The sequence below is a fragment of the Trachinotus anak genome, unplaced genomic scaffold, assembly GCF_046630095.1.
Source record: "Trachinotus anak isolate AG129_WGS33_773 ecotype Australia unplaced genomic scaffold, CSIRO_AGI_Tana_v1 ptg000021l, whole genome shotgun sequence".
Classification (NCBI taxonomy): Eukaryota; Metazoa; Chordata; class Actinopteri; order Carangiformes; family Carangidae; genus Trachinotus; species Trachinotus anak.
The window spans coordinates 1,755,399-1,775,439 of NW_027273872.1; the positions used below are offsets into that span (position 1 = coordinate 1,755,399).

Below are 20,041 nucleotides of genomic sequence, written 5' to 3' on the forward strand. Positions count from 1 at the left end.
TACACCGGAGTCCGGTGACTCCGTTTACGTTTTACGCTTGCTCCGCCCCTTATTCGGTTTTGTCCAAATCGGGCTTTTTGCGTCGCCGGAGCTCCCGATTTCAGCCCGACGTCATCACCGAGTAGAGGGAAGAGCTGACGTCGAGGCAGTGTCACCGAGAGGAGAGGGCACGGGAGAGGGAGGGGGAGAGCTCCACCAATGCGAACACTGATATGAGACATATCTATCCCCCTCGGCCCCCCCTTTCTCCTCCACCCCCCTCCCTCCGTTTTACGTCGGTGTTGGTGCGTTGGGAGCCCCCCTACTCCGGTGGAGTCCCAGGCTATATAAGTGACCGGCGAGCAGAGTCCCTCAACCAGATTTAGTGGTCCGGACTTCTGTGCCAGAGACGGCTACTACAGCCGCCGATTCACCTGCACTCCGAAAGGGGGACAGACATCCAGCCGCCGGCCAGCATCCGAGCTGGACGCTGTGGCGGAGCCAGAACAGACGGAGACAGGACAGGAGGAGGTTTTTAAACCTTGCTCTGGAAAAAAAATAGCTGAGATGAAAGTCCAATAACACACCTCAGAGCTTCTCTACTCTTACAACCTGTCTCTTAACACATCTCGGAGACAGGGCACTTCAGCCGAGGCACGACGTGAAACAACAATCCACGCACAACTCTCCAACTCGCATCTGGAGGAATTTCGATAGTTCACCGCAACAACCGGCCACAATGTACCGCTCAACCAAAGGAGCTTCCAAGGCTCGACGGGACCAGATCAACGCCGAGATCCGGAACCTGAAGGACTTGTTGCCCATATCCGATGCAGATAAAGCGCGGCTCTCATACCTGCACATCATGTCACTCGCCTGCATGTACACCAGGAAATCCGTCTTCTTCACTCAAGGTAAGAATGAATTTACTGTGTGAAAACGACCTGTTGATGAATCTCTGTAGCACTGCTGCATAGGCAGAGTGCAGTCTCTCACAGGAGTGGAATCAACAAGTGTTCCAGTGGCACCAGAGGCAGGTGTCTTAATAGAAATCAGGGTTTTCGGATCATCTGTAGAACTGATCGATAATAATCGATCCAGGCTAGAAGCTGATAAAAGCGTGTCAATGTGACTCGGTAGCTGTCCGTGGTGCTGAACGCTCCAGCACCATGAAGGCAGCCGCACTGCTGTCCATGGTGCTGAAGCACACTGCGGAGATCACTACGCTGTGTTCATTCTGGCGAGCTTCAGCTTTATGAACGAATCTGACTCCTCTCTGTTCCCTTTCCACCATTTTTTCTCTAGAAGCGGGAACTGCCGCTAGTCTTGAGGAGAGTGCGCGGTTTCTGTCTTCCCACGAACTGTCGGAGTTGATGCAGGAGCTGCCGGGATTTCTGATGCTGCTGACCGGGGAGGGGAAGCTCCTGTACCTGTCAGATAGCGTCTCCGAGCACCTCGGACACTCCATGGTGAGTCTCCACGGAGCTGCTCGGCTCGCTGCTCAGTGAAGGGATATCTAAGCTCTACCTTGGTCCTGATGAATGACGGGTTTGTGTTTCACAGGTGGATCTTGTGGCACAGGGGGACAGTGTGTACGACATCATCGACGCCTCAGACCACTTCATCATGAGGACCAACCTGTCAACCTCTACATCTCTTGAGATCGGTAAGGCGAAACGTACACATTCAATTCACAAGTTTGACTTTTGTTCTCCACCTAATGACCATAAAATATGATTTTCAAATAAATAAATAAACCTCTTCTCATCTTCTGCTCTGCAGACCGTCTGTTCCGCTGTCGTTTCAACACCTCCAAGTCCGTGCGGAGGCAGAGTGCCGGGAACAAGCTGGTTCTGATCCGGGCTCGCTGCCTCTCTCCTCCCTCCACCTCCTCTGCCGCCGGGTCCTACTGGACCTCCAACCCTGTCTGGGTGTGTTTCTGCTCCCCTCTGGAGCCCCACCCGACCCGCTCCGGCCCCGGGGCAGAGAGGGAGTTGACCTCCACCTCTCCCCTGGCTGAGACCAACTTGTTCCTGGCCTGCTTCTACTCCCAGCACGGCCGGGACATGAGGCTACAGGCAGCACAGGACAGGTGAGTTCCCACAAATCATACGCGCTCCCTCCACCTGTTGCTTTAATGTGAAGTGGTATAAATCTGTTTATGAGATAACTAAGGCGGTAAAACATTATCCTCCCAACACATCACCACCCACTCTCCCCTGCAGTGTGAGCGCCTATCTCGGCTTTGATGTGACAGCTTTACGCTCCCGCTCCTGGTACAGCCTCCTCCACCCACAGGATCTGTCACATGCCTCCGCTCAGCACCGCAGCCTATGTAAGTGTACTCTTCACACAAACCTAACAGTTACAACCATCCATACCCACACATTTACACACGCTGAGCCTACTGGCATATCCACACACTGAAAAACACTATGATGATTAATAGGATTACATACTGATGCCAGCTTGTTGTGTGACTGTTGTTCCACAGTGAGAGAAGGAGGAGAGGGCAGAGCTGAAATGGTGGTGCGTGTGCAAGCTCAGGACCAGTCGTGGGTTTGGCTTTACATGGTGCTTCAGCTGCAGCCTGGAGAAATCCCCATCAGCAGCAACAACTACATCATCAGGTATGTTCTGACTTTTGAAATCACACATCTCTCATCAATGTGGAGATGGAGGACTGATGGACACGGCCAAACGCACCATCCTAACTCCCTGTTTCTTCTCTTTCTCAGTGAGTCTGAGGCCTGGTCTGTGCGTCAGCAGCTCAGCTCAGAGCAGACCCAGCTGACCCTGGTCCTGACTGCTGGTACATCTCAGCAAGAGGGTCTGAGCCTCCAGTCCCCAGAAACCCTCTCCAGCCCAGACCAGGTCTTCACCCCTGGCAGCAGTGGCCTGTCTGCCCAGTCCTTTGACTTCAGCACTGCTGGCTGCAGCGTGGGCTCCTCTGATGAACCAGGGAGCTCTGCTGCTGAGGCCATGCAGCTGGAGGGTGACCCCCGCTCCAGTATCTCCTCTCTGGAGGAAGAAAGCTTCTTTCACCAGCAACCTACTGAAAGCCCCTCAGCTGCCTCCTCCCCCACCCCAGTCACTGTTGAAACAGTAGCAGACTTAGACTTTTTGACCCAGAACATCCTCCTGCCGCCCTCCTTCCAGCTCGACCCCCCGCTGCCAGCTCTCCCCCTGCCTCTCCCACCTGTCCCCACCTCACAAGCACAGCAGACCAAAGAGTTTGTGTGCACACCACCCTACACTCCCCAGGTTAGTGGGGCTAGCTTCCCATTCGGTGAACCCCTCTTCAGCTTTGACCCCACTGGCACTACCACACCTCCGCCCTCTGCTACAACAGCCACCGCCACCACCTCCTTGGCCCCTTCAGCGTCCTCCTCTGCCCCACCAACTACCGCCTCCAGTCCCCCTCCCCCCACCACCCTCTCCACCAAACTTCCCCTCGCTCTGCCTACTCCATCCACTGATCTCCTCTTCCCCATCGAGTCCTGCAGCGGCTCCCTTTATGAGAAACTGCCCCCTACACCTGACAGCCCCGGAGACGGCGACTGCACAGTGATGACCCTGCCCGAGGTACGGGGTCCACTGTATGTAGATGTACCACTGGGGCCCCTTCAATGTCCCCCTGAGGGCCTCCTCACCCCCGAGGCATCGCCCGGCAAACAGCCCTGCCTCTCCTTCTTCTCCCTGGAGAGAGAGCGGGAGAAGGAGAGGGCAGAAATCTCGCTCTTAGCTCAGCATATCAGCTCACTGGCAGAGGGATTCTACCTGGATCCACTCTTGTCCAAACTCTCTCCTCCCTCCATGTCACCCTCATCCTCCCCTCCCTCGCCCTTCCTTTCTCCCACTATAGAAACTGCTGATGTTGATTCAGTCCATATGCTTAGGGAGTTTTATCCCATCAAAGCATGGAGAGGTCTGGACATTCCCATCTTCCTCGACGATGATGACTCTCTGTTTGAAGAGAGCATCCTAGAAACCCTCCTCCAAGACGACTTTGCTCCTCCCCAGTCCCCTGGCCTCTCCTGCCCGTCCCCCTGCACCTCCCCTATGCCCACTTCCTCCAGCCCAACCTCTCCTCAAACCCCAGTGTGCTGGCGCCAACCCTCCCAGTTTGAGGGAGTGGGCCACTTCTGTAGCGTCCAATCGGCGCAATGTAACTCCATGGCTGGGTGCGGGGCGGCTGTGGCTGCTGAGGCCGGGGTAATGGCGGAAGGGGAGGGGCTAGCGGAGGAAGCAATGGAGATCGAGGTGGTGTCATCTCCAGTGTCCTCTTGCTCCTCCATCCCAGCTTCCCCTCCCCTCATTCTCACTGCCTCTCCGAGCCCCGCCACCTCCATGCCCATTGGCTCGCCCACGCCCGCCGTGTCTTGCACTCAGTCCCTCCTGGAGGAACTGGCCGTCCTGGAACCCATGTTTGGGGCAGGTGCCTCGATCGCCCCTGGCTTAGGGCAACAACCTGAGTTGTATCAACTCCAATGTCATCCATCGCCACAGTGCTTCCACAAAGGTAAGAATCTGTCTCATTTTCTCATGTTTAGCTCAGTCTTGTTAAATGTGATGAGGAAACGTTCCGAAAACGCGCCACTAACTTCTTCTTTCTTTCTTTTCCTTTTTTTGTCTTTCAGATGGGAGTGGAAGTGTTCCTCCGTTCTAAAATAAGTCTGTGACTTACTTCATTAAGTATGGCATATTGTCATATTTTGTGGAGCACCTTTTACTGAAAAGTAAAAAATAATTAAGTGTATAAATATACATAATGTATATACAACTTAAGGACTTTAACTCCTACATGTCTCTTCAGAACAAAGATTGGCTTTATATTTTTGTTCAGTCATTAATCTGTATACTACTACAAACCTGGTGCAACATTTACATGATGGTGCAACCACATGGACTCATAACTGACTGGGTTTTGAGTCCATGTGGTGTCCTTCAGCTTCTCTGTAACATCAGCTTCAGATATGATCAGACAGAGAAACATCTCTGAACTTGTAAGCGCTGTTTAACTTCCAGACGCGCATTTGTATTCACTCGTAGTGAAAACTCTGTTGTGAACAAAAAATAATACATTTCTTGCTATTTCAATAAGGAGATGAATTATAGCACTTTGCTTGACATGCAGCGACGCAAACCCAAACCTCAAACGTACCGGAAGTCAAATGTTTACAAATTGTTTACATACTTAGCATGACCAATATCAGTAGATCAAAAGAAGAAAGATTTCCTGCTGGGAAATCTTCTGTCCAGCCTCCAGAGCTGGTGCGGCTCTGGCTTGATAGCACTCAGTCCTCACGGCCTCAAAGGCTTCATCAAAACTCACAATAGAATTCAACTTAAAACCTGAGATACTTTGAGCTTTGAGTTTGCGGCTTCAGACCTTTAACATTTCATATTTATCTCTCCATCTAAAATCTTGTGTATCAATGTGATGTGCAAAACAAAAAAGAAAACATGTGAAGAGATCCTGGCATGTGAAGATCTCAAGAATGTTGAAGGTGTCCATTGCTTTACCAGATGTAACACCAAACAAGAGATTGTCTGGAAGTTTGCCGGAGCTCTGATCATGCCACAAATCCACTGCTACGTTGTACTGTACATTAGACTCTGAATGTGGGCTCTTCAGGTCCCTCCTGGCCTGAGGGCAGTCGGCTGGATATTCTTGCAGCATCAATATTTGCAATGCTGGCAGCTTATAGCGGCTCCTGTGTGCCTGAAACGGCCCTGACCTGCTGAACTTTTTATCTTGTCCATTCAACATGGACAGTTACATCGTTGCTCCACTGGAGCGCGGTGTATTGAGGCACAATTGACTATGTGAATGAGTGATTCTTCTTTTTTGAGAGGGGTTAGAATACAAAAAGTTTTGTTTTAAAAAATGAAAATAGGGATGGGGTGCTATTTCTATTCAGTTACCAAGCGACACGGGTTGAGAATGGTACTATTCCCATGGTGTCGACATGCTCACGTAGAGTTGTCTACGGTCAAGTAAAGGATTGATTCCTACGTTCTAGCTATTAAAGGCTAAGTTAATATACATGTGTAAAATTATATTATTGTATGTGTGATATTTGAAAAAGATGTTAATGCATATGCATTATGTCTGTGGATATAGGCATATGTTCTTTTCAGAAAGGTTGTACACATTTGTACATTTGTATGAAACAGTTATTGGTCTGTATATATGAGAAAGAGATTTTTATCGCCTAAGATGGAATATATTCTAAACATCTTACTTACTGCAGAATGGACATTGTGGACCAGTGTTCTTATGTGATGCTTATAAGTGTATTTGGTTGCCATACAAATGCATTTATATTAAAGTGCACTTAATGCTGCTGATGCATTTGTGTCGTCACAGTCAAGCCCCCCGTTCCTCCCTCAGCCTCATCATCATCACCATCATCATCCCACCATCCCTGCTCCCTCCCGTACACTCTCCTCCATTTCTTCCCCTGGAGCGAGTTTCGCTCAGCAACAGCACTGACGCACACACATGACGAGACAGAATGAGACACTATCTGACTCAGACTGACGCACACACTTGGCATCGAGGTTTTTGCGTGCGAGGATGTGCACACAGGCTCACACAGATGGCCTCCCACTTATGATGATGCATGCACACACACACACACACACACACGCACACACACGCACACACATAGTAGTAGGCATATGACCCCCCCCCCCTTCTACAAATCACAGTAGCCCACATTCACTCCATGTACCTGCAACTCTATCAGTGCTGTGTGGTGTAAGACTCCATATATAGGCATTCCTGCTCAAGAGCTCTGACTGAAACAGCCTCCCATCTATTCTGAGCTCCATTCAGAAGCATCAGAGAGGGGAGGGCGGGGAGAGAGGGGAGACAAAGAAAGAATGAGGGGAGGCTAAAATTAGAGGTACAGTAAAAAGGGATGTGGGACAAACTGATACTCTGTCGCCACAGGATGACAAGGTGAACATAACCAAAAAATCACACACACACAAAAAACCCCACACACATAAGTAACCAATTTTCTGTAAATCATGACAGAAAAAAGATAGAAGATGGGTTTTATGGATTGAGGACTATAATATCTGTTCTGCCAGATCTCATCATCTCTGATGATACAGAGTTGAATACATGTAATGAGGCAAAGCCCTGAACGTTATCTTTTCTCTCTGCAAGCGAACATTTTGTTCCGTCACTGGCTGCTGCAGTGTCTGTGATGGAGTGAAGACGAGCAGTGGAGGCAGCGCTACACAGCTGACTGCTGCTATCCTCTGGCAAAGACAAGTACTGCACCAGAAAAGAGCAGATTGTATGTTGTGTAAGAAGCCATGTTAAGGAAAAGGTTATGAAGAGGGCAGCGGTAAGGACGTAGTTTTATATTTGAGATTCCTATTAATATTACAGGTGTCGTAAAGATCCAAATGACAGAGTCCATGTGCACCTGAGTGATATGGTTGAAACCATTATTAGATATTAAAGGACAGGTTCACATTTTAAAAGTCTGACTTAAAACAATACTCACTCACATACTCACGTTTGTAGTTCAGTTATTAGTTGCTGAGGTTGTTCCTCTTGTCCACTGTGGGTTGAAGACAGTCGTTGCCTCTTTGTATTTCAGGCAGCGTCTCTGTGCTGAGCTGTGGTGGAGGGACATTAACACAAAGGTGGAAAACAAATGGCCACATTTATAAATCATTTTAATTCAAAGTGCTTCACACACACTAATAAACCGAGCTGCCGAGATACAACTGCACCATGGTACAAGAAACAAATAAAGGATTTGAAAAATGCGAACCTGTCCTTTAAAAACAATATTTTCCTGTACTGATTTACAGTATATTATGATGATACAGAAAACTCACATATAAAATAGTCAAACTGATTTCCTAGGAAATGAACTGCAACAAACAATCAGTCACAAATATCACAAAAGCACAAAAATCACTCAACAAAAGATCCAAGAACAGAGATGCAGCAAATCCTCATTTGAGAAGCTGTCAATAGTTGGTATCTTGTTGTAAATGACTTAATTGGTTCCACAAATAAGTGATGATTACTTCTCTGTCAACAGACTTAGTGATTAACTAATTATTTTGGAATTAGTTTACTTTTTATGCATTAACAGGAGACCAGAGGCTTTATATGTGTAAAATCTTTGTGGAATGGAAACGTGAGGAGATGTTCTTCAACGAACCTAATCATGACATTATAAATATAAATTATAAAAGGTAATAAACAATAATTCTGAGTTGTACTATGTCCATGTGATTTTTGCAATAATACATGAGATGAAGCCTTTGTGTCTCTGACTGATAAGACGTGTGTGAAATGTGCCGGAAAACCATCTGCACAACCTGACAAAAAGCCAAATCGCTTCCGGAAGAGTTAATAATAGATAATAACATCAAAGAGACTGAATGTACAAATCCTTCCACGACAGAGCAATTACAGTTTCATTAGCTCAGCTCACAGGAAATAAGACACTCGGGGTCATAAATATTTTCAAAATTTAAGTGGATCTTTTTGTTGCCAAAATGTAGGTGATGTCTTCTGAATCATTCTAAAATATATGTTAATATCAGGTGTGAATAAGGACACAGACAAAACTCAATCACATAACTTACTGTTTATTAGGATCTGATGCAAACAACATTAACATTAACAGTGTCGTTGTTTGAATGTGGTACATGTATAAAGTATACAAACAGGAATGGAGGGTCAGTTCTGGACATTGCAGGTCTTCATTTCTTTTTACTGGTCAAAGCTGCAGCAGCTGCAGCAGCTGCAGCTGCTGCTGCATCAGCTTTCAACTTCTCCTCCCTCTGCTCCAGGAAGACTCTGTATTCATCAGCTGAGAGGCTGAAGAAGAGGAGGGAGAGAGAGAAACAAACATGATACCCAGTTACTCTGACTGTCTCATTTATTAGTACAGGACCTGAACTCACAGTCAAACATGAACACTGTTAAAAGGTTGAAAGGATGATGTTCCTGCATCATTTTTACATCATGATTTAAAATTAACGTCACTGGACAAACGTGGGTGACAAACAATGTTTCCACAGCTCAAAGCCATTCCTCAAAGAGGAATGGCTTCTCTCTGGGCTCAACACAGTGCAGCAGTGTTCAACAACCATCCAGGGAGAAATTGTAAAGGAGGCAGAGATACCAATTTCTCCACTGACAGGACTCTCAATAAATCATAACGCACTGCAGCCGCAAGACACGTTAAGTTTTAAGTGAGGGGGAGAAAGGGATTGTGGGAAAAGTACAAAGTCATTAACTGAAGAAGAAACAGATGCAGCAGGTCGAGGGAGTGTGATTCTGCTTGAACAGTGAAACAAATATAACACAGCACACATGATAAATATCAGGGGTAAGAGGAGACACAGGTGGATCTTCAGATGCAGAGCTCTGCACAGGTTAGTTTGCAGGGGTGTGTGAGGAGGTGGCGCACCTGGAAAATCAAAAGCAACCTAACACCACACTAAATACTGACTGTAAACAGTAAATACTATACAGTACTACATATTAGTGATTAATCTGAAGATTATTTTCTCTGTTAATGGTTTGATATAGGAGCTCTACAAAAAATGTCTATCACAGTCAAAGGAGGTATACAATCAACAAATAAAAATTATAATGAATAAAACAATTAATTTTCTGTTTATCAACTAATGGTTGCAGCTCTAATACTGCGTCTTTGTGTATTGTTTTTTCAGGTGGCAGAAAAAAAATTCTGCACCTCTGAAATATGTGATAGTTCAATCTCAAAAAGAGACAAAAAAAATTCCAAGGATGTTGTCCTTATTTTCTGTTTTCTGCCGTGTTCCCAAAGTGGTTTTACCATCATCCGCAATTTGTTTTAAACTTTTTCAGCTGTGATCAGCTCTGCTGATGCCTTTGTGCAATGCATTGTGAGAGATTAGTGTTTATTTATTTTCTAAAGATTTTTGGCATTTTTTTTCTTTATTGGATAAATGACAGTAGAAGTACAGACAGGAAACAGGCTGGGATCAAACCTACGATGATGATTGGTTATCAGGAGACTGTAGTTTCTGGGTTTTGTATTGAGCTGTTGAACTCGCGTTATTATTCATGTTATTTTGTTTAAAGTGAGTCGAACTGCAAACCAATAAGCGCATCCTACAACATGATGTCACCTTTTAGAAACTACAGCCTCAACCACAGGTAGATGAACTTCTTATTAATTCAGTACCAGTGTTAATGACATCATTACTAAACTAAAACTAGAACCATAACTAAAATTTGAATTAATACTCTGAACAAATACTGGTGATATAAAGTACTGTTTCAGATGCTGTAGAATGACGTTAAGTATTTAAATGGTAGGTTACTGAATATGAGCTGCAAAGATGGATAAAGAAATTCTTCTTCTTTTCTCATGTAATGTTTCTTATTGTAGTATAACAATTGTTTTGTGCAGCTGAATTATGTAGAAAAAAAATGAACATAAGCAATAACAAATACAGGTGTCAGATCAAACCCTGTACAGGACAATACTCAGTAATGAAGGACTAGAAGCCTTCAAGTGGTTCCTTGGGCCCTGTTGTGCTGTAAGAGGTCTCGGGTCTGTGGGTCATATGTCGGACTCTTTACTCTAACAGGAAGCAGAACAGGATCAGGATTAAAACAGATTTTGACCCGTTCTGAACCCTTTCACCTTCAAACAGTTTTTGCTGCAGGGCTTTTTTGATTATATACTGAAGATACTGTAAGTGTTCATGATACTGTAGCCATGGTGATCTCCTCACTGTTATCTTATCTGACCTCTAGTGGCTGTTAGGAGGTGTAGCAGCCTTTATATACGACAGGGCTCATTAACTGGCTGCTTCTTCCAGCTCTGCAGGAACATGTGTGAAGCTTTAGGTTTGGGACACTGTGTTTCCTCTTCAGTGTAAAGAACTCTATACAAAAAGGCAGCAACAATATTCTAGGACCAACGGACAAGCTCAGGACAGGACCGGATAACGCTGCTTGTGTTCAAATTTATGGTAATGAAATAATTCACCGGACACAGAATCAGAACTTACTCGTTGACGACCTTGATGCCAAGAGAACGAGCTGAGCCAACGATGCTTCTGACGATGGTCTCAAGGGAGGTGTTCCTCATTTTGAAGCATTCATCCTCACCTTTCACTCGGGCTATCTCATACACTGTCCTTACTGACACCATCCCCGCTGTCTCGTGGCCTTCACACACACACACACACACACACACACACACACACACACACACACACACACACACACACACACACACACACACACACACACACACACACACAGAACTGTGATTAAAGACAGAATTAAACATTTAAGAAACGCACAAGGAAATGATCAGCACAAAAGAGGAACAAAGCAGGGTGTAGAGTGTGTGTGTGTGTGTGTGTGTGTTAGGAGTTAACAGCTGAAACAAGTCTGGAGACGGCTCAAAGCATAAAAGGTGGAAATCCATAATTCTCTTTTCTTTTTTAAAAACACCACCAGCACCACTTCCTTCCTCTGCCGCTTGTCATGAATATAACATCAATCATAGCGACGCTCCGAACCGAGCCCACGGAGAGCTGTGCGTCCGTTTCAGGGTGGGTTTCAGCAGGTGAAAATCTGCAGATACATGAGAGCAGCTGCAGCTCATCTCACCTGTGTTGGAAGCCCCTTTCGCGATGCCCGCTGCCTGCTTGAGGAAGTACGAGACCGTGGGCTGGCCGATCTTCAGGTCGTAAGTTCTGTCGGGCTGAAATAAAATGAAAACCTGTGATCAGAAGTGGGCATGTGGAGATATGAGGTTTTCATGGAATAATAATCTCATTGTAGGCAGGATTTTAAAAAGACACAGAGGTCAGCTCAACACCGCCACCAGGAAATCTATCTTTATCCTTAAGCTCCAGATATTCATCCTCATCCTTAAGCACTGGAAATGTATCCTCATCCTCGGGCACCAGGAGAGGAAGAAGTCTGAATGATGATCTTTTCTTCCACATTTATTAGTCACCGTTGCTTCACCTATCAAACTGCATGCATGTGTGCAGCTTACAGTGATAACAGTGGCTGTCGAAATTCATAGTAATTGTTGGAATAAAGGGACCTTGATTTCAGACAGAGGTAAATGGAAAAAAAATCTCAAAATTTCTACCCAGCAACTGTTGATTTTGCGGCTGATATGACAACTGTCACTAGCAGATTTTATCAGCTGTTGCTGTAGCTTCGTGAGTGTGAAATGCCATCTCTAACTTTTAAATTCTAAGTTTTCAACTATCTCGATTTGAAATGTGAGTCTTGTTATAGGAGCCTTAAATATGCACCTGATGACTATATGAGATCATGGTTAGAGATTAAAGATCAATTTTCCAGGGAAAAATTCAGCATCATCACCATGTAGAAGACATAACATTGAATAAATAAACAGTTTGTTCTTATATTACAGTGTAGAGTTAATCAGCACCCCCAGTCCCCTGACCCGGTCTCTGCAGGGGGTGGGCCCACAGGGAGTAAGTCAAACATGTCTCTGGTGGGTGTTGGCCTCTGCCAGGGTGGTCTGTGATTTTCATGATCAGGATTTCAAGGTGCAGCCTGGAGGAGGGGTGTGTCCGGTTTCCTCTCTGCTTTTTGCAGATGTTGTGGTTCTGTTGGCCTCAGGAGACCGTGACCTTCAACCTGCACTGAGGAGGTTTGCAGCCGAGAGTGAATCAGCTGGATGAGGGTCAGCTCCTCCAAGTGTGAGGCTGTGGTTCTCTGCTGGAAAACAGTGGATCAGTCTTTGGGTCGGGGAACTGCGTCTCGTAGGAAGGAGCAGGAGAACGACAGCACGAAGTCGGGCCTTGGACCAGACCATTGTGGTGAAGATGCCTGAGCCAATTTACCAGCTGATCTTCATTCCGACCTTCACCAATGGTCATGAGCTTTTGGTAGTGACTGAAAGAAAGAGATTGTGGATACGAGCAGCTGAAAAAGGAGCTCTGACATCCAGGGGGGGCTCAGAGTAGAGATGCTCTTTCATGTTGAAAGGAGCCAGTTGAGGTGGTTCAGGTGGTTAGGACGCCTCCTGGGTGCCTTCCATCAGAGGTTTCCTAGGCACCTCCAACTGATAGGAGGCCCCAGGGTAGATTCACAACACACTGGAGAGATTATATATCTCATCTGGCCCAGAGCGCCTTGGTACCCCCCAGGAGGAGCTGGAAAACATTGCTAGGGAGAGGGACGTCAGACCCGACCTCGGGTAAGCAGCAGAAAATGGACATTTAATGTTTGCTTGTTTTTCCTTCAAAGTCCTTTATAGCATTTTCTTTTTCATTGGACAGTCAGCGTTTGACATGCAGCACAGGTTGGCTGAGGTTACAAAACCAATAAAGAGTAGAACAGCTGCTAAGTTGGCTCTGTTCTCGTGGAATCAAAGTCTCGTTGGCCTCGGAAGTGAAGCTGCCTCAGGTTAAGTTTGGAGCTAGTAGACATGATAATGATGGGAGCTAATATTAGAGCAGGTAAAAAAACATGTTTAATGACTTTGACACACTTTTGGACTCGTGTTTTTGGTTTTGAAAAAAAAAAAAAAAAACAGACAACCCTCCTACAGCCCCGTGCACAGCCACTCACCATGTGATGACATCCTGAGACTGACAGGCCTGTCATGTGTGGTTATTAGGTTATTAAGCTATAATTGGACAATTATACCGTCTAACGTGATGGGTTAAAGGCTGTTTTGAAGCTGTCACCACACTGCCAGGAATATAACTGATTGAAAAATAGATTAATCATGTTGGATTCAATTTAATGAATGGATTAATTCATTTCTTGCCCATAAAACCTAAAAAATGAAGGTGATTAAACCGACTTATTCACAAACGCAACCCTGTAATGTGACCATGGTGTCCTCAGTAGTAGCTTCAGCTTTACTACAACATTTCTGAACCTCAGTTTCTGGCTCGTGATTATAACCTTCAAACATGACTAAAACATCTTGTCAACATTTTGTCTGAGTAAAGGCACAGTCGTGTCATTAAGTGTTCCTGTGTTGCTGCCTTGCCTGACACTCTTCACACATTTGCAGCAGATTCTAATTGAAATTCCAGACTGACATATCATCATTTGAACCAACTCTTCTGAATTCCCCCACGGGAAATTCAAGACACGTTGCTTCGTTACTGCGAAAAGTTAAAAGGACTTTATTGTTGAGGCTACATGATTAAAGCTGAGCCGAACACATTTCAACTGCTGGTCTTCCTCGGGGTCTTTAATGAAGCAGTGTGCCTTGAGGTTTTTGCAGAATTCACTCCCTTTCTTGTGGGATAGTATTAAGCCCACCCCCCTGTGCATCAGGAGAACCTGCGTTTTCTTTCATCAGAGTCAGATTCTAGTTACAAATTCCTCCACTGTTTTATATACATTGTCAAATATTGCATTCAGAGTTATAATAGAAGCCAAAGCCAAACTATTGCAATCTGAATTTTTTTTATTCAGGGTTATTAGACGTTAGTTAGTGCTGCAAACTGTCTTTCTCTGTTACTTCTTATGATACTTTTGTTGCTTTTGTTGTTTCTATCAATAAAAGACAATAATTTAAAACCACCCTGTTTGATATTTTGGCCACTTGGGTGCAGAGCATCGACTCTGACATATCATCAGCTTTTAAATTTATATGTGAACTCATTCACACATCTGGCATTCGAAGCTAAATCATCATTCATTAGCTCTGTTTCTGAGCTCCTCTGCAGCAGCTCAGTCCTCCAACAGCTAGCTGCTAACGTTGACTGCGTGTTGTTTGGGGCTGAGCGAACAACCTGCATCCTCCTGTGTCTCTTATTATTTTACAATTGTTTTTTTTTACATTCACATTACACATGTAAAAATATTGATGAGTAATACTGCTCAGTTAAAAAATTATCGACAAAATAACGTGAACAATCATGTAAAATTACTTCAACTTTTAAGTAACTTTTGCATGAGGTATTTACATTAATGTGTCCTCCCCCGTGTGTATTCAGCTGCGCACTGCTGCACATTTTCTCTCCAGCCTGATTCGCTCGTCGTGTCCATCGTCCCCTCAGGGCAGAAATAATCTCTTCAGCCTGACTGAGTTCGTCTGACCTTTTTCTTTGGAGTCAGATCCAGATTCCTGACATATAGATCCAATCAATAAATCATCTAAGGAAAGTTTACTTTGAATCATCTGTTATCTGTCACATAAAACAAACAAACAGACAAACACGGGGCAATAAACTGCAGGCTGAGCTGAGCAGATACCACAGAGCGGGTGATTTGTCATCACTCAGAGTGGTGTTATCTAACAGAAGTGACCTTTCCACAGAGGGAACAGGATTTTTCTCTATCTATGGAAAAGCTATCGGTTACAAACGTCCAATGAATTGCTCTTGCTGCCTTCTCCATTTTATAAGATTAAACAAAAACAACAAACTGCGCTGGGATTTTTCTCACAGATGCAAAAAACAAAACCAAAGACAGGAGAGAGGTCAAAATCAATGAGGTTCCCATCATCCTCAGCTGTAACTTATCTATGGTGCTAATTATACGTCAAACATCTAAAGTTAGCATTTATCTGAGGTCGGGTCTGATGAGAAACACGATGTTAACAGCTGAGGTACTAAAAGGCTGATTTGTAAACTTTGGACGGAGCCGTTCCAGCTTTTTTTTTTTCATGTCTCAAGACTTTATGCTAATCTAACTGCCTTCAGGCTCGAGCTCCTTACTTAACACAAAGACATGAGAGTGATATCGATCTTCTCATCTGACTTTGTGCTATAAAGTGAAAAAGTAGATTTCACAAAATGTCAAACTGTTCCATTAAAGTAAGATGAAGCGGATTGTGAGATGTGCTTAAGGCTACCAACAAGCCTGCGGTGAGAGCAAGCTGAGAAACATTCGTCTCAGAGGCTGAAACACGCTTCATGCAAACATTAAATATTACATACAGAGCATTCACGGCTCAGTGTGAGCAGAGCAGGAACACCACTACAAACCACCAGCAGATGGCACCGATGGGCAGCAGCCAGGCCCCAGATGTGACGGCAGAGCTGTTGCGGGATATTGCATGTCAAAATAAATTCACGCTTTTTTAAAGGGATTAGGTTTCCCCTCCGTACATCACAAACCTCATTACAACAAACATTTATTCATTTGAAAGGACACAACTCCAGACCTGAAGCAACACACAAAGAGGTGGGAGGAGGGGGTGTGACAAGTCAAACAATATGTGGTTGTGTAAAATAAAAAAACTACAAGCTCACAACATCTTTTTTCTGAGTAATTCACATCTCTCGCTTGCTCTTAATGCTTCTTGACTCCAGGTTCCTCTGGGTATTGCTTCATTAATGAATGCAAATGGAAAAGCTTACTTCGGTGGTAGAGTATGAATAATGGAAGTGCTCTGGTAATGTTATGCAGCTAGTGGAATTAACCATGATCATGGGAGGGAGGGCTGCTAAACGTAAAGGGTCAGGGGTGGGTTAGAGAGACCCATAACCAGCCGCTCAGACGCACCTTCACATGGATCTTGACTGGGAGAGGGATGCCCTCCTTCAGCTCCTTGGTTTTCTCATTGAAGTCCTTGCAGAACTGGCCGATGGGGATTCCTTTCTGGAAGGGAACAGGGGGGGAAAAATGGTAAATGTGGTAAAATGGTGGAGAGGTTGCTTTAAAATGTATGAGGAGTCTGGACTCACAAACATTCACTCAAACGTCACTCATGTCACTCGATGCTGCAGGAATACAGATGCCTGAGCTGCTGTCAATCAAAGCTTCAGAGAGGTCGAACTGTATTTACACACACCAGTGAATCAGGAAGCAGGTGTGATGGTACATCTAAATGTGTGTGTGTGTGTGTGTGTGTGTGTGTGTGTGTATGTGCTATAATATTATGGTGGAGCCATTTTTACAATTCATACTAGTTATTCTTGTTATATTCACACTGAGATGCATCTGTGTGTATGTGTGTGTGCAGTGCTCTGTTGTTCCAGACACTGTTTGTTTCTGTGTGTGTGTGTGTGTCTGTCACTCGAGCTATGACTGAATGCATGTTGGTGCCCAGAGCCAGAGAAACCCAGTGATGAATGAGCCTCCCATTTTCCAGCTCCTGCGAGGCCAACCAGAGCGAGAGCAAAATGGATGGGTGACATTAAGTCAACACCCGGCCAGCGCTGCTCCTTTGCACCATTCCTCTTTGGAGATGAATTCTGTGGCAAAAACTAATAAAGAATCTAATTATTACTGCTGAAATTTAAACTGACCTTCACCCGCCATCCTTCCCAAAGGCAACACGCTGATTGAAATGTTCATTTCAGAAATGAGGGGAAGGAAAAAAAGGATTTTTATTCGCAGTTTAATGGACTCTTGAGCTTGCATTGCTCCACGACAGCCGAGGCCTCAGATTCTAATAATGGATCTGATGGAAAGTCACTCATCCTGAGACACTGTCCGACGACACAAAAGCAAAGACATTTATTTGAACTTAACGGAGCAGGAAGTTCTCTGAACATCATCTCCTCTGAAGGCCTCAAAAGCACCTGATGAATGCTGATCAGCGGCTGCATCCACACAACCCATCACTTCATTAGTGTCTGAGACGCTGCTCATTACTCGCTGGTATTTCTGTGTGTCTGCTAACACAATAACAAACTCATTGAAATTTCAACATGTCACATGAGTTGAGGCGGGTTATTGTCTCACAGTTGATGGGTGCCATTTGAATTACAATATCCCACTAATGAAATGAATTGCAGTTCCGTCTCCAGAGCCCTCGCTAGGCTCTACCTCCCCTCCCCTCCCCCCTACTTAATAGTAATCCCATGTCAACCTCACTACCTTCTATCCACGCCTCTCCCTCCCATTCCACCTCCCATAAAACAACATAGCGAGGGTAAACAAGCGGGGAGGGAGCACTGAGGAAAGTCTAATTAAATATGGATTAATATAAAGGCAATGATGTTGGGTATGAGTCAAAGCGAACCCTGGGGCTCTGCCTCACACATTCAGCTCCCGTTCTTTTCCTTCTGTTCAGTCAATGTCGGATAATGATCTCTCCCACCGACTCAGACGGCCCTTTCATGCCACACAATACCATGAAAGGGGCTCGCTGACCAGCCAGAGATAATGCCTGATGCTTCTAAAATGTGCTTAAGCACGAACAGCAAGACAGAGGAGCGACTGTGCTAAAGATAGACGGAGGAAAAGACTTCACTCGGCATTTCCTAACCAGACAGTGCTCCGATGCTAAAAGGGCTTAAACAAACATTAAAAAAAGGCTAAAGATGAGCAAATAAGAGAGAAGATTGGCCTGAGGACCTGAGACATGACCCACTTGGGGACAGCAGACAATTTGCCCTGAGCTCTGCAAACAATTAAATATGCACTGGAGACAGGTAATCATATTTTAATTAAGACGTTCCAGCAAAGTCCAGGCATCTCAGCCTCTGAAGATGACAGCGTGAGCAAGTTTTATTTTGGCCTCAGGCTATTTAATAGTTTAACTGCAGTAATTGCAGTGATTGGACCATGTTGATAATTGCAATTGCAGTCTTTAAATGTGGCAGAGGGCTGGCGTGCCAGGAAAGCAAAGTTCAAGGTTTGCTCCTCCAACTTCCTATGACATTTATCAGAGAGAGAACTACAACAGTAACATTCATGCCTTGGCCAAATCGCTAACCCCGCTCACTGCATCTGAGCATCTAATCATCCTCGAGTCCAAGCTGCTGGATAAATCCTCTCTCTTCCACCATGACTGATTAGAGCCGGGTGCTCTCCAGTATAAAATGGCTGCAGCCCGTCACCCAAGGCGGGGCCTTCCACGTCGGCTGTGGACGAGGACATTCAGCCGCACATCTTCAAAGACTTCTGAGATCCTGGGCGCCAGGATTAAACGCTAATCTACGAAGATATTTCCTGCCGTCAAATCCAGCAGCGACAGTGGTGAGTAATTGCTATATGATCCATTCGAGTTCAGCGTGGCAGAGTCTTATTACTCATAATTATGAGAGCAATTAGGCATTTGCAATTAAAATCTGAGAAATGTCCATTTGCTTTGACCCTTCCACCATATTCTCTGCAGTCTTCTCTGACACTCCCTCCGTGCTAATGTGATTGGCCTTTCAGCTTCACTAACTCTTTTTAACAAGATGTAGCTCTGGTGTGGCAGGATGGTGATGGGGTGTGTGTGCGTGCATATGTATGTGTGCGTGCATATGTGTGTGTGTGTGTGTGTGTGTGTGTGTGTGTGAGAAGAGGAGGAGAGACAGAGATGGGAAAGAGGTGTTTTAAAGTTGTCACTGATCTTGGCCACAATGACAAAAGGTTTATTTGGCCAAGGTGAACAACAGGAGAGAAGCACAGAGAAGGCTGCAGGAGGTCCTCATGAATGTGTGTGTGTGTGTGTGTGTGTGTGTGTTTATGTATGAATACTTCAGCCTCATTTCAGTCTGACAAGACTACAAGACCATCAGTTGAGGAGTGGATATTCGTGCATATTAAGCTGCCAGGGACTGCTGACGGTGGGGAAGTGTTCACTGTGTGTGGCCGCAGGTGTTTCTATATCTGAGAGAACAAAAAAGAAAAAAAAAAAAGAAAGACAAGAGAGAAAAAATAAAGGGAGAGGAGGAGGAAGAAGAGGAGGAGATGGAAGGAGATGAGAAAGAGAGGGAGAGTAGGTCAGAGAGGCGCTGTGCTTATGGAAGCGTGGCAAACATGGAGATAAAGGACACAGACAGAGGAGAAGGCCTTGGGGCAGGAGGCAGAATTAATTGCCCCTGGCACACAAGGGCACTGGACAAATTGCCCTGGGTGGTGGGCAGGGAGGAGGGCTGCGTTACGGTGACAAAGGTGTTACAGTGGAGAAAGGCTGGCGGGAGGCGAGGTTAATTAAACTCTTCAGTGTGAAACACTCTCATTCATTACCTTCATTACCCTGTTCATTTAATCTGCTCCGGTGTTGGCATTTTATCACATCCAGCCCCTCTGTAGTGTCATACAGCTGATTAGGTTTCATGTTGAACCCCTCAGCTGCAGGGGGGGTAACTGAGAGCGAGAGGCTGA

At 45.2% G+C, this 20,041-nt stretch overlaps 2 protein-coding genes across 2 annotated transcripts in view; one reads left to right on the forward strand and one right to left on the reverse strand.

Annotated features, from left to right (window-relative positions):
- Positions 1-373: 373 nt before the first annotated feature.
- npas4a (neuronal PAS domain protein 4a) lies at positions 374-6,335 on the forward strand. The gene is made up of 8 exons (XM_071458274.1): positions 374-893; positions 1,285-1,448; positions 1,543-1,645; positions 1,762-2,071; positions 2,205-2,314; positions 2,474-2,609; positions 2,718-4,501; positions 4,620-6,335. Exons 1-8 carry the CDS (start codon positions 719-721, stop codon positions 4,646-4,648), a joined length of 2,811 nt encoding a protein of 936 aa, XP_071314375.1. The 5' UTR covers positions 374-718; the 3' UTR covers positions 4,649-6,335.
- A 2,262-nt stretch (positions 6,336-8,597) lies between these two features.
- The window catches only part of mrpl11 (mitochondrial ribosomal protein L11), a 38,994-nt gene continuing 27,550 nt past the window's right edge, over positions 8,598-20,041 (reverse strand). Inside the window, exons 3-6 of the mRNA XM_071457867.1 lie at positions 16,499-16,594; positions 11,648-11,741; positions 11,038-11,197; positions 8,598-8,845 (exon numbers count right to left, since the gene is read on the reverse strand). Coding sequence (XP_071313968.1) covers positions 8,728-8,845; positions 11,038-11,197; positions 11,648-11,741; positions 16,499-16,594 — 468 coding nt within the window. The 3' untranslated portion in view covers positions 8,598-8,727. The remainder of the gene's footprint in view (positions 8,846-11,037; positions 11,198-11,647; positions 11,742-16,498; positions 16,595-20,041) is intronic.

What these genes read in the sequence shown, in the direction of transcription:
- npas4a (XM_071458274.1), top strand. Translation starts at nt 719, where the DNA reads ATGTACCGCTCAACCAAAGGAGCTTCCAAGGCTCGACGGGACCAGATC. An exon ending in CTCTACATCTCTTGAGATCG is followed by an intron (nt 1,646 to 1,761) that starts GTAAGGCGAAAC and finishes TCTGCTCTGCAG; the next exon opens with ACCGTCTGTTCCGCTGTCGT. An exon ending in AGCAACAACTACATCATCAG is followed by an intron (nt 2,610 to 2,717) that starts GTATGTTCTGAC and finishes TCTCTTTCTCAG; the next exon opens with TGAGTCTGAGGCCTGGTCTG.